Genomic DNA, 13,054 nt, shown 5'->3' on the forward strand with positions numbered 1-13,054 from the left:
GCTCCGTGGTAGAACCTGAAAGTCTGAATTCGTATAGTTAGTGGAGCGGTGATTGCCTTTCGGATTTCACCCCAAAATCGAATGGGATATTAATTCAAGCTCTTGAAACAATCGAGGCTTGTCATGGTGGACTTTAACGGGGTCGTGCAGAAAGGGGAATGTCGTAATAGCCCGGCCCTAAGCTTATCGCTGCCTGATCGACAAGTCAAGCCGTTCCCGGAGGAAAGAGTCCCCGCGCACATCCAGCTTCAGTTCACACACAGTTACTTGGCAACTCCCTCACCTCCGCCAACCTCCCCCAGCAGCCACAATGCCGCAACAATTGAGCTCCAAGGATGCGTCCTTGTTCCGCCAGGTGGTTCGCCACTATGAGAACAAGCAACACAAAAAGGGTGGGTTTGTGAACTGCATTGGACTGGGGAGATGTCTGTCCCCGTGCGATGGCGTGGTATGACAACTAATCATAATCTATTCTGCCCTCTATAGGAATCAAGACCGCCGAACAGATTCTTCGCAAAAACCCCACCCATGGCGATACCCTCGCGATGAAGGCCCTGATCATCAGCAACATGGGCCAGCAGGAGGAGGCCTTTGCGCTGGCCAAGGAAGCCCTCAAAAACGACATGAAGTCGCATATCTGCTGGCACGTTTACGGGTTGCTATATCGGGCCGAGAAGAACTACGAGGAGGCAATCAAGGCATACCGGTTCGCTTTGCGAATTGAACCCGACTCCCAACCCATCCAAAGAGATCTCGCCCTGCTGCAGATGCAAATGCGGGACTACCAGGGCTACATCCAAAGTCGGAGCGCTATGCTGCAGGCCCGCCCGGCTTTCCGACAGAACTGGACGGCTTTGGCTATCGCGCACCACCTCGCTGGTGACCTGGAGGAGGCGGAGAAGGTGCTGACGACCTACGAGGAGACTCTCAAGACGCTCCCGCCAGTCGCCGACATGGAGCACTCCGAAGCTGTCCTGTACAAGAACACCATCATGGCCGAAGCGGGCAATGTCGATAAGGCGCTGGAGCATTTGGAAGCTGTGGGATACCGATGCACCGATGTTTTGGCCGTGATGGAGATGAAGGCAGACTACCTCTTACGACTGGACCGAAAGGCTGAAGCGGAGGCCGCCTACAATGCCCTCCTCGAACGGAACCCGGAGAACTCAATCTACTACGATGCTTTGATCCGGGCTAAGGGAATTTCGGGGGATGACCACAAAGCGTTGAAGGCTGTATATGACTCCTGGGCGGAGAAGACCCCGCGCGGGGATGCTTCTCGGAGGATTCCCTTGGACTTTTTGGAAGGAGATTATTTCAAGCAAGCTGCCGATGCCTATCTGCAGCGGATGTTGAAGAAGGGCGTCCCGTCTCTTTTTGCGAACATCAAGACACTGTACACCAACACGGCGAAACGTGACACAGTGCAGGAGCTGGTTGAAGGCTACGCTGCGGGCCAGGCAGCGAACGGTGCCCAAGCCAACGGTGACAACACGGAATTCCTCTCCTCTACCTACTATTTCCTGGCCCAGCATTACAACTACCACCTCAGCCGCAACCTGTCCAAGGCGATGGAGTATGTCGACAAGGCTATCGAGCTGTCTCCCAAGGCCGTGGAATACCAGATGACGAAAGCACGGATATGGAAGCATTATGGCAATGTTGAGAAGGCTGCGGAGGAAATGGAAAAGGCCCGACTGTTGGATGAGAAAGACCGTTACATCAACTCCAAGGCCGCCAAATACCAGCTCCGCAACAACGAGAACGACAAGGCCCTCGACAATATGAGCAAATTCACCCGTAACGAGACTGTCGGTGGTGCACTGGGCGATCTCCACGAGATGCAGTGCGTCTGGTACCTGACCGAGGATGGAGAGGCCTATCTACGACAGAAGAAGCTCGGACTTGCTCTCAAGCGACTGCATTCCGTCTACAACATCTTCGATGTGTGGCAAGAAGATCAGTTTGATTTCCACAGCTTTTCTCTTCGGAAGGGTATGGTCAGAGCCTACGTGGACATGGTTCGCTGGGAGGATCGTTTGCGCGAACATCCCTTCTATACGAGGGTGGCTCTTGCTGCCATCAAGGCGTATTTGCTTCTCCACGATCAGCCGGATCTTGTTCATGGACCGTTGCCTAGCGGTGCCAACGGCGCAGGCGATGATGATGCCGAACGTAAGAAGGCCCTCAAGAAGGCTAAGAAGGAGCAGCAACGACTCGAAAAGATTGAGGCCGATAAGCGGGAGGCGAGAAAGGCAGCGGCTGCAAACGCAAAGAGCGCGGATGGTGACGTGAAGAAGGAAGACCCTGATCCGCTTGGAAACCAGCTTGTCCAGACGCAGGACCCCCTGAAAGAGGCGACCAAGTTTTTGACGCCATTGCTGGAATACAGCCCCAAGAGCATCGAGGCGCAACTTCTTGGGTTCGAAGTCTATATTAGGAAAAGTATGTTGGCCTGCTCGTTTTCTATCCAGTCTCTTTTTTGGCGTGCTGAATTGAACCCCGGCAATTTACTGACTCATTCTTCAAGACAAATATGCGCTTGCCCTCAAGTGCCTCTCCGCCGCCCACGCGATTGATGTGTCCAACCCGACGCTCCACGTTCAGCTCCTCCGGTTCCGGAAAGCTCTGGACAACCTCTCCGAGCCTCTGGCTCCTGAGGTAGCAGAGGTCGTCAACCCCGAATTTGAGACTCTGCTCCCGAAGTCCCAGAATTTGGAAGAGTGGAACAACTCGTTCCTTGCCGCGCACAATGACAGCATCCCGCATACTCAAGCCGGTCTGACATGCGGGCAGCTTCTGAAGGCGGACTCGAAGCCTCAGTATGAGAAGGATCTCACGGCTACCCTCGATTCCGACCTCATCTCCCTCGAGACCGCCCTCGCCGGTCTCGATCTGCTGAGCGAATGGGGAAGCAACCAAGCGTCCAAGACGGCCTACGCCGAAAAGGCTGCTAGCAAGTGGCCCAACTCGACTCTGTTCCGCGCTGAATAAGGGACAAACCACGTTCTTAACCCTATCAAAATAGCACCCGAATCGTTCAGAGAACAATTGGTGAATTGGTCTTTATAGCTCGCCGGGGTAGCTGCGTCTGATCATGAAAATCTCTGAATATAGAATCTTTTCAAATCTCAACCTTGTATTAGGATTAGAAAGCCGGACATGGTAGCTATGCTATCATTCCCCTGAGAAAACTCGGCTCATGGGTATCAAGCAGCCCAGACCGGCAATACAAAAATCAAATGGAATCTAATAATGATGCATCGCCAATAAAAAGCCTGCCCGTCCTTTAATTTGAAACATATTTTTGGACTTGTTAGTCAGTCGAGCCAGGGTGTTTTCGTGTAGTCTATCTGTATACAAGCGGTCGTTCCAACCGGATTCTCATTCAAACTGACGCGCAAGAACTTGACATTTGAAACCTGCTAGTATTTATATAATCATATATAACGCCAGAGTCTAATTAATATACAATGCTGAGAAGTTGTAGTACAGTGGAGTGGTGCTGATCTTTGCCGCAGGGACAGTGCCCCATAACGTCTAATAGAGAAAAGAAAAAAGATGTTCAGTCATTCAAACAATATGGTCCGTAAAGAGGAGGCCAAATCACTCCTCATCGATGTTGCCCAAGATGGGCTTTCTTCTAAGGGTAGCTTCATCCTCGCCGTAGCCGTATTTGATCCAAAGGTGTTTCCAGAAAGGAACAGGAGCGGGTCTCTCTTCGCCGATAATGTATTCCGAGCCCTCGAGAATGCGCTGCGAGCGAGCTTCCTCGTCAGACAAGAGGATGTAGCGCTGCATCCGCGATGCGATGCGGGGATCCATGACGACTTCGTCGACCCACTCGCGTTCCTTGTCGGGGTTCGACTCATCCGTCTTGTGCACGGATTTATGCCATTCAAGCTCTTCCTCCTCGAGGAGGGTCTGCTGCTCATAGTTGCTCGAAGATGATGGGCCGGCATCAACGTTCGGCGTGCTGAATTCAGAGTCGGCACTGAAAGAGCCGTCGTGGTAGGGTCTGGTACTCGACGCGAGAACGATGCCGGCGACGTCGCGGCCCACGGTGTCAGCGAGGTGGCGCTGGTTCAGGTATCGCCAAACTCTGATCGGGGTGTTCAAGAAGCCCAGGATGTGCGGGAAGGCGATCGGAGCCGATCCGTCCAGAGACTGGGGGAGGGTGCGCGGGAGACTTTGCGACGAGTAATCGGCAGGAGCCAAGTACGCCGGGGTCGGACCGCTGGGCTTCGGCTTCTCCTCCTTCTTCTCGGGTGTTTCGGTCTTTTCGGGGTTCTCTGGGGCGGGAGTGCCGTCGTCGGAGGGTTTGGTTGCCTCTGCTCCCTCGGCCGGAGGCGCGTCCAGGAGTTCAGCGACAGGAGCCGAAGGAGGGTCGAGGGGTCCGAGCCATCCTTCATGAAGACCGCGAATATATTCCTTCCAGGTATGACGTCCAATCACCAGATCGCCCTTCGGTCCTGGTTCATCCGTAACACCGATCTTTTGTCGCGCGTCGGCCACAACGTCTTCTATGCTGGGTTCCTCAACGACGCTACTCGACTCGCCCGCGTGCCTTCTCACCTTGCGAATCCGCTCCGAAAGGGCAGCCCTCACGTCGCCCTGTCTCCTGCCTTCGATAACTTGGTAGTCCAAAGCCGCGGCCACTAGGATGGGCTTAACGTATTCTTTGAAGTGGTCCCGGGCATTGCGGAGTCCGTCACCCGGGGGAGCGGACAGATACACGGTAAGCTTTCGGCGAGTCTGGTCGACCGGAAGGGATTCTTTCGATAGATGCGCCACGAGGTCGCACCACTTCTGTTGCGTACGGCTCTTCTCTTTGCGATCGTAGATGAGGGCCGCCGTGAAAGAACCGGTGATGGTGAGAAAGATCATCCAATTGCGAGAGGGGAGTTTGAAGCGGAAATTGGGCATTCCTGGAGCAACAAAGTATTAGTGATTGATCAAAGGTTTATTGCAAGGAATAATTGAGTCTATACCCATCATTCTCATGGCTGGGTTCTGCGGCTTGGGAGCCGGGCCTGAAGCCGGAGCGGGTTTCGAGGAGTCCGCCATGGTCTCAGGGTATAGAGGCGGAAGGGTGCAAGATCAAGAATAAAAATACAAGGAATGATTCCCGTCAATCATCCAAAAAGAAAAGCCCAACGAGAAAAGAGATCGTGTACTTCCCTCGAGAACACCGATAAGGTTGACTGCCGAAAAAAAGTTCGGGATGCCTGCCTCGCGCCGTCGGAATAATCATTTCTCCGGGTAGTTTCCCGGGGTACATCCCCGGTCATCCACGACTACTTCCAAATCTTTGTGTGCAACAAGATCTTCTATCATATACATAACTAATCATAGATATGAGTTCAATATAGGAGCAAAGACACAGCCATCTCATCCCTAAGACCTAACTACTCTCCGATGGTTTTTATTAAGGTATACTTGCGACCTCTATATATCAAGACGAACACAGCTACCTAAGCTGTTCGTACGGTCTCATATTCTCGCTTGATTCTCACCCAACCTTAGTCTCACTCAAGCCAAACATGGGTAGACACAAGGAAGCAGCTAATTTCCCTGCAGTGTCAGAAATGCAGAAGGCAGGTGAGCTCTGGGAGGAAGTTTTAGGCTTCTATAAAAGTAAGTATGGTGACGGGTCCCATACGGCAGGACGGGTTCGGTCAAATCTACTGTACTTAGGGAGTTTCATATCCCGCGAGTCTGGAGATGACAGGTGGATATGTAGCTTTTCCAATATAGATTCTGTCCGTACTAAGGTCAAGCCCACAGCAATAATGTAAGTCTCTTATAACTTCAATAAGTGTGGTCCAGAGTAGTATGAACGATCAACACTAAGACCTACCTAAACAATCATGTAGTGCCTTTCTGCTTCAGTATCCACAATGTAATAACACTGTAATGCAGAAGACCATTGACTTGACTATAATCTGTCAGATCACTTATTGATAATTCCCTGCCAGTTTAAGTGAGCCAACGCTGTTAACTATATTTACCCTGGTTGTCTATAGTAAAGCGGCAGCGAGGCGCTTTCCCCGATTGGGAACACTATACCACTCCTTAGTACAGCATGCGATCTCAACAGCTAAGATAAAGACATCGGCATTTTCGATCTAGGTCGGCAGTCAATAGACCCTAGTTTAATCCCAATATCATAAGATTCGATCCTTCGTAGATCCAGATCGATCTCTGAGACCCGGTCACGCGAGGCCCAGTGCCTGGTAGCCTCAGGAACCACCCGCACGGCTGGTTCCACCGGCACGCCGTAGCGAGAGAGTCCAGACTTGACGGTAATTTTTACCACGTTGGACAGTCCGATATGAACCCCTCCTGAGTCTTACTCTCACTCTCTCCTCTCTCCTTTCTTCATTCCTCGCTGCGTTGGTTCCGTGCTTCCTCTCTTCCTCCCTAAAAGTCTTGTTGTTCCCATCCCCCCTTGTCAGGCTGCCTCTGCGCATTTCCTGCCTGAACAACAACGCGTGGAGACCGAAACGCCGCTCTCCACTATTTTCCTCCCCTCCTCCTCTCCTTTGATCTCCTACTTGTCGGGGAATTCGGGCGACTCCTGAGCCACCGCTCCTTTAGTTTCTTCCCCCCTCCCCTCTCCCCCCCTTGAGTTTCAACTTTTCCCTCCTTTATATCGAGACCTTCACCAATCTTCTATATCCCCCGTCCAACCACCGTTTGGTACTCGGGAGGAGCCTCAAGATGGACCCTAACAACAATCGCCTCCACCTGAATTTCGGGTACAACGATCGTGGCTTCAATGCGGCCACTAACAATCGCGCGTATCCCACTACGCCCTCCGCGTTCCCTCAGCCGATCTATCAGAACCAGGGTCCTCAGGAATACGTCGATCCTCAAAATGCGGCCTACGCTCAAGGGTATTTCATGGGCAACAACCCCTATCCTGCGCAGCCCCAATACGCTCAGCAGCAGCACTATGGCCAGCCCAACTTGCCGTCTCCGCAACCCGCCTACCAGTCCCGGATGGGCTATAACACCAACGATGGACCCAATGGCCTGATCCAGCAATTCTCCAACCAGGACCTAAATGCCGGACGCACTGGTTTCTTCGGTCGCTCGGGCTCTCCCGCGCAGAGGCCCCGTACCGCTGGTTCTCCTGCTCCTGGGCAGCAACAACCGGGGCATCTGGCTCCGCCGATGCCTCGCAGCCCTCGCGCCCCCGCCGAGAATGAAGAGCTGCAGCGTTGCCCCGAACGATACTCCGAGAATATTCATAAGCGAGGAAAGGCCGCCAAGGAGCTGGTGAACGTCTTCTTCAACGAGAATATCGAGCGTGCGCGCGATCGTAACATGCGGTAAGCTTCCTTCTCTTTTTCTTCTCATTTCTCTCTCTTCGAATGCCGGGGGTCCATAATGCAAGAAAATGAGCTAACGCCTCCGGCAACGTGCAGGTCTGCCGAACTCGACAAGATGATCCGCGAACCTGGAATCCCCAATGAGACGAAGAACCAGGAGGTTGAGGTCGTTTCAAAGAAGGAATCCAACTTTTTGCGATTCCTCCGAACACGAGAATCCCCAGCAAACTTCCAGACCATCAAGGTGATCGGAAAGGGTGCCTTCGGTGAGGTCAAGCTGGTGCAACGGAAGACCGACGGCAAAATCTACGCTCTCAAATCGTTGATCAAGACGGAGATGTTCAAAAAGGACCAACTGGCTCACGTTCGTGCGGAGCGTGATATACTGGCTGATTCCAAGGATAACCCCTGGCTCGTTAAGCTGCACGCCTCGTTCCAGGACACTGCCTACCTTTACCTGCTGATGGAGTTCTTGCCGGGTGGTGATCTGATGACGATGCTCATCAAGTATGAGATCTTCTCCGAGGACATTACCCGATTCTATATGGCGGAGATTGTCATGGCCATCGAGGCCGTTCACAAACTCGGTTTCCTTCACCGGTGAGTGTTCCCGAGTTCCCTTCGTGACCTGCTTGGCGGTTGTTTTGCATACATTATATGCTAATCAATGATGCCTGGAACAGAGACATCAAACCTGATAACATTCTCCTTGACCGCGGTGGTCATGTGAAGCTTACCGATTTTGGTCTCTCGACGGGAGGCAAGAAGACGCATGACAACTCCTACTACCAAAATCTCCTAAAGAACTCCACCTCGAAGGACAAGAACCGCAACTCCGGCTATTTCAACGATGCGATCAACCTGACGGTATCAAACCGTGGTCAAATCAACACCTGGAGAAAGTCCCGCCGGGCCATGGCCTATTCGACTGTCGGAACGCCTGACTACATTGCACCCGAAATCTTCAACGGCCAAGGATATACTTACCTCTGCGATTGGTGGTCGGTTGGTGCTATCATGTTTGAATGCTTGGTTGGCTGGCCCCCATTCTGTGCCGAAGACACAACCGATACCTACCGCAAGATCGTGAACTGGAGGGAGTGCCTTTACTTCCCCGAGGAGCTCACTCTTTCGCGTGAATCAGAGGGATTGATCCGAAGGTGAATAAACGCCCAAAGCAATCAGTGCTGTGTTACTGAGCTAACAACTGTTTAGCTTCTTGTGTGATACCGAACACCGTATTGGAAGTGACGGTGGTCAATACGGAGGTGCCTCCCATATTAAGAGCCATCCATTCTTCCGTGGCGTTGTCTGGGAGCAGCTTCGCAACATTCGCGCTCCGTTTGAGCCCAAGCTTAGCTCGAACATTGATGTGTCCTACTTCCCCATTGACGAAATTCCTCAAGAGGACACCAGTGCTATTCACCGTGCCCAGGCTCGCGCTATGCCTGATGACCAGGAGGCTGAGATGAGCCTTCCGTTCATCGGATACACGTACAAGGCGTTTAACGCATTCCAAGGAAACTAAGCATTAGAGTCGATTATCCGAGTTGAACATTGTACAATGAACATCTTTGGGAAGTCTGAAAGCGGGCAGGCTTGCGTCGATGTCTTTCCAATGATTCATCGATGGTTTAATCTCGGCATACCCCTGTTGGTTTGTTTGATCAAGCATATAGCGCATTTGTCATCATTGTGTTATTGATAATGACCTGAGCATCTTCTTCTATTTCCCTCCCCTCTTCCCTTGCATGTCGCGAGACGACGCCTGCTATCTACACACTATATCTGGCATCCAAGAGACTACATACATTGCATGGTCGATTCATAGCCCACAGTCTATGCGATACTTCCGCAAATGCAGATCAGGACTGACTAGCAATTGGTTATCTTGACTCGGATAATAGTAAGGTGCATCTGCGAGTGGCTCTATTTCCTAGTACAAAATTTGCTTTTTGAATCTTTTGCGTGGGGAATGACGGAATTTACCATATTATACCACAAGCTCAAAGTCAGAATGGCGATCGAATTTAAGTATTGGCGTAATTTAGATAACATTGACTGCTTCGAAGACGTCCATACATGGAAGCGCCGTACTTGAATTGAAGTAAAGACAACATGTTGTGTATCTGAAGAACGAAGGCCGTGTCGAGCTCCCGGCACACAATCTGATAGCATTAGCAAAATAAGTGCTAGGTCACAATATCACAAGATGGAAACGATGAAAAATCCTGAAACGCCGTTATGAATCCTTTCGATGAACAGCACACCCCATCAATATCTGCAAGCCAGCAAATTTAGAGCATATTCTTCCCCCTCAAGCAACTGAAACAATTCCCTATGATCCAATAGCCGGAGCCAAACCAGGCACACCACTGAATCGCTCTTCACGTTCGGTCTTGAACATGATCTGGACCCAGAACTCCTTGCTATCTTCGTCAAACCAAGTCCAGTACCGGCCCTCTCGGCGGTCGATCTCCCTAGCCTGAAGCTTGAAACCGCACGTCTGATACGGCTCCGCAGCCACGACGAGATACTGAAAGTTTTTGTCCGGAGGCTCCTCCACCTTCTGCTCGAACGCCGACATAAAGCGCACCCGGGGTTGCACTCCCGGCGTAATCTCCTGGTACTGCAACTGGAACAACAACCCCAGCTGTCGCGTCAACGGGTCCCGGATCTTGGTGATCTTGTAACCAGGACGCCCGATCTTGATCGTCTGCTTCTTGACCTGCACGCCCATCGCCCCCGGGAGCGACGAGGGGTCTTGGTTCTTCCCTTCCCTGGCCTCGCGGGCCGCACGCCGCGCAAGGTTCGTCTGATGTTTGCGGCCCTGCGTGTGGGCGAGGTAAGAGCCATCGTTCTGGTGGACCGTCAGGCACAGACGACACTCGAAGCTTCCAACATGGTTTTTGAAGAAGTAGGGGTCTTTGTCGAGGTCGATCGTCTCGAGAGCGAGCTTGCGGAGACGTTCGCGACGGTCTGCATTGGTCGCGGATTGCGATGCGACACCGCCACCACCGAATTTGGATCCTGCACGATTCTTTGAGGGGGGGATGTTAGCTTCTTAAGATGTCCATAGTAGATGAATAAAGTGTGTCAGGTCTATCAGGGAGTACATACCTGGAAATCCATGCTGAGAATCTCTGCTTGAACAACCCCGAGAGAGAGCGGAATGGCTGAAGTTTCCCAGGTTGGCGATAAGCTGCGGCGGGAAATTCGCTGGATAGCGATTATGTCAGCCACCCGGCCGATCTACGATTGGACAAAACGGGCAATCAAGTCTCCCCGGCCAACAATTCATTGAGGAATGGACTTGTTTCCATTATCGTGATAGGAAGACTGAATCAACATGGATGTCTCTTGTCATCTCGGTCAACGGAGGTCGTACAATGGCGATCTGTGCACTGTTCGCTACATAGGAAAAGTCGAGGGCACTACGGGCGATTGGCTCGGGGTTGAATGGGATGATTCAACTCGAGGGAAGCACTCTGGCGAACATCAAGGAGTGCGGTATTTCGCATGTATGGCCCATTTGGTTAAACGACAAGCTATGCTGTTTAGACTCATACCATGTTTTAGGCAAAAGCAACCAACCGACGGCCGGGTCGTTCGTGCGTCCATCGCGGGCCGCGGACAAACCTCGAGGCTTTCTGGAGGCAGTGCGTGAGAAGTACGCCTCTGAGTCGGAGCAGGTTTCCACGAAACAGGGATCAACTGGCGTAGCGCCCGGCGACTCGCATCAAAAGCCGATAGAAATCAGCGGCAAAGTTGTTGAAGAAGTAGGGTTCGACAAGATCCGAAAGCAACTGGCAGAGCTCCAGGAACTACGCATCGTGCTTCTTGATGGGCTGTGTGTTGCGGGGGTCCTTCCTTATAAAAGAGAACGAGAAGAACTCGAAAAAGCTCTTACGGAGATCCAACGGACTTGTCCAAAAATCACGGGGCTCGACCTCGGTCGGAACTTATTGACTAGCTGGTCGGAGGTCCAGGGTGTCTGTGACCAGCTTGAGAATTTGAAAGTATTGAAGTTGAAGTAAGATCCTCTGGTGTGAACTGCGTGCCATCTGATAGTAACCCGGATACAGTTGCAATAGGTTTGACCCAGCCGAGGAGGGGTTGAAGTTCCAAGGTATCACCGAGCTTCACTTGGACGACACTCTTCTTGCTTGGGACGAGGTATTTCAAACTCTTGCTCCGTTAGAGATGATCATGCTGATATCGTTTACTCCAGATATCGACTTTGACACATCAGTTCCCATCCATCACCACTCTATCTGCTTGTGCTAATCAGATCTCAACCATCCCAAGGTCAATACCGAACACCATCACGTCATTGAGTTTAGAACTCAATGACCTTTCTTCGCTGTCGTCAATAAAACATCTAACGTCACTCCCGAATCTTGAGCACATCTCCCTACGAGGAAACTGTATAAACGCAGTTTATGACAAGAATCAGGCAGGGGCGCCTTTCCAATTCCCAACAACGCTTAAATCCGTTGATTTGTCTCGAAATGACATTAACACATGGTCATTCGTGGACGAACTCTCAAACATCTTTCCTGGTCTACAAATCCTTCGGATTTCCGGGAACCCCCTCTACAAACAATCAGTCGGGCCGTCAGTCGTCACAGGAATGCCGGAGAAGCCGATGACAGTAGACGAAGCATACATGTTGACTCTATCTCGGCTTGCATCTCTGCAAGTTCTTAATTTTGGGAATATCAACGCGAAGGACCGCAGTAACGCAGAGCTCTATTATCTTTCGCTTATTGGCAAAGAGCTGTCTGCCAACTCAGAGACTGCCGAACCGGAAGTCCTCAAGAAACATCCTCGCTATAGTGAGCTTTGCAAAATCTACGGCGGACCCATAATCAGTCGGGCTTCCGACTCAACAGGGGCTGGTACTTCAGTGAACCCACGCTCGGTTGCTGCCCGATTGGTGAAAATGGTCTTTCATTTGCGGTCCGATAACTCCCAGACCATCGAAATCATCAAATCAAAGGAGATTCCTCGGTCATTCGACACATATCAGCTCAAAGCAATCATGTCTCGCCTCTTCAATCTACCACCTTACGAATGTCGGCTAATTTGGGAAACGGATGAGTTGGACCCTGTCAGCAAAGCGAACATGGAGGATGCGGATGGATGGGATAGCGAAGACGAGTCTGCAGACGGTGACTCCAAAGAAGTTGAAGGTCACAGTCTCCCGATTGACGAAACCAAATTTGTCAAGAGAGAAGTTGAACTTGTGGACAGCACCAAGGACATCGGGTTCTGGTTCCAACCTGACCTCATCGAAGCAAGAGTCAGAGTAGAAGTTTCACCCCGCTCATAACGGGGCTCATGCTCTAGTTGGAAGAAAACAATTCACGATTCTAATGTCAATTGTCCAGCGGGCACAATATGATGATTTACGCGCTCTCCTACTCCCAATCCCAGCTATCATTCTAAAACTGTTTATACACTAGGGTCCATGCACACAAAATGGACATCTGCATGAGCCCCTCCAAGTCTTAGCTAACATAGGCAGATAAGATAAACACCTTGCAGGATGGATTAAAATGAATCACTTTCATGACCCATTTCCGAGACCTCTTCTGCCGCAGGTTGTTGCCCAATCCAACCACCCATAAACAGCAGCGTCGGGATGCTAGTGATACCACTCACCAACCCCAGGACCCAGCTCATTGCTCCCCATCCGTCCTCGTCGGGAAGGA

At 51.5% G+C, this 13,054-nt stretch overlaps 5 protein-coding genes across 5 annotated transcripts; 3 read left to right on the plus strand and 2 right to left on the minus strand.

Annotated features, from left to right (window-relative positions):
• Nucleotides 1–310: 310 nt before the first annotated feature.
• On the plus strand, nucleotides 311–2,994 carry KD926_011297 (peptide alpha-N-acetyltransferase complex A subunit NAT1; the record flags this gene model as incomplete). Its single annotated transcript, XM_053103564.1, has 3 exons — nucleotides 311–392; nucleotides 487–2,445; nucleotides 2,531–2,994. 3 exons carry the CDS (start codon nucleotides 311–313, stop codon nucleotides 2,992–2,994), a joined length of 2,505 nt encoding a protein of 834 aa, XP_052953040.1.
• Nucleotides 2,995–3,606: 612 nt separating this feature from the next.
• On the minus strand, nucleotides 3,607–5,067 carry KD926_011298 (Tim22-complex subunit TIM54; the record flags this gene model as incomplete). Its single annotated transcript, XM_053103565.1, has 2 exons — nucleotides 3,607–4,928; nucleotides 4,992–5,067. 2 exons carry the CDS (start codon nucleotides 5,065–5,067, stop codon nucleotides 3,607–3,609), a joined length of 1,398 nt encoding a protein of 465 aa, XP_052953041.1.
• A 1,656-nt stretch (nucleotides 5,068–6,723) lies between these two features.
• Nucleotides 6,724–8,865, plus strand: KD926_011299 (serine/threonine protein kinase CBK1; the record flags this gene model as incomplete). The annotated part of the gene is made up of 4 exons (XM_053103566.1): nucleotides 6,724–7,337; nucleotides 7,434–7,937; nucleotides 8,021–8,497; nucleotides 8,553–8,865. 4 exons carry the CDS (start codon nucleotides 6,724–6,726, stop codon nucleotides 8,863–8,865), a joined length of 1,908 nt encoding a protein of 635 aa, XP_052953042.1.
• An 810-nt stretch (nucleotides 8,866–9,675) lies between these two features.
• Nucleotides 9,676–10,469, minus strand: KD926_011300 (spliceosome assembly protein PRP11; the record flags this gene model as incomplete). The annotated part of the gene is made up of 2 exons (XM_053103567.1): nucleotides 9,676–10,377; nucleotides 10,458–10,469. 2 exons carry the CDS (start codon nucleotides 10,467–10,469, stop codon nucleotides 9,676–9,678), a joined length of 714 nt encoding a protein of 237 aa, XP_052953043.1.
• A 217-nt stretch (nucleotides 10,470–10,686) lies between these two features.
• On the plus strand, nucleotides 10,687–12,672 carry KD926_011301 (putative tubulin-specific chaperone; the record flags this gene model as incomplete). Its single annotated transcript, XM_053103568.1, has 4 exons — nucleotides 10,687–10,858; nucleotides 10,917–11,370; nucleotides 11,432–11,513; nucleotides 11,569–12,672. The coding sequence occupies 4 exons, from the start codon at nucleotides 10,687–10,689 to the stop codon at nucleotides 12,670–12,672; spliced, it is 1,812 nt and encodes a 603-aa protein (XP_052953044.1).
• Nucleotides 12,673–13,054: the final 382 nt, after the last annotated feature.

Source organism: Aspergillus affinis (assembly GCF_023601865.1).
Source record: "Aspergillus affinis strain CMG 70 chromosome Unknown NODE_93_length_150861_cov_87_049760, whole genome shotgun sequence".
Classification (NCBI taxonomy): Eukaryota; Fungi; Ascomycota; class Eurotiomycetes; order Eurotiales; family Aspergillaceae; genus Aspergillus; species Aspergillus affinis.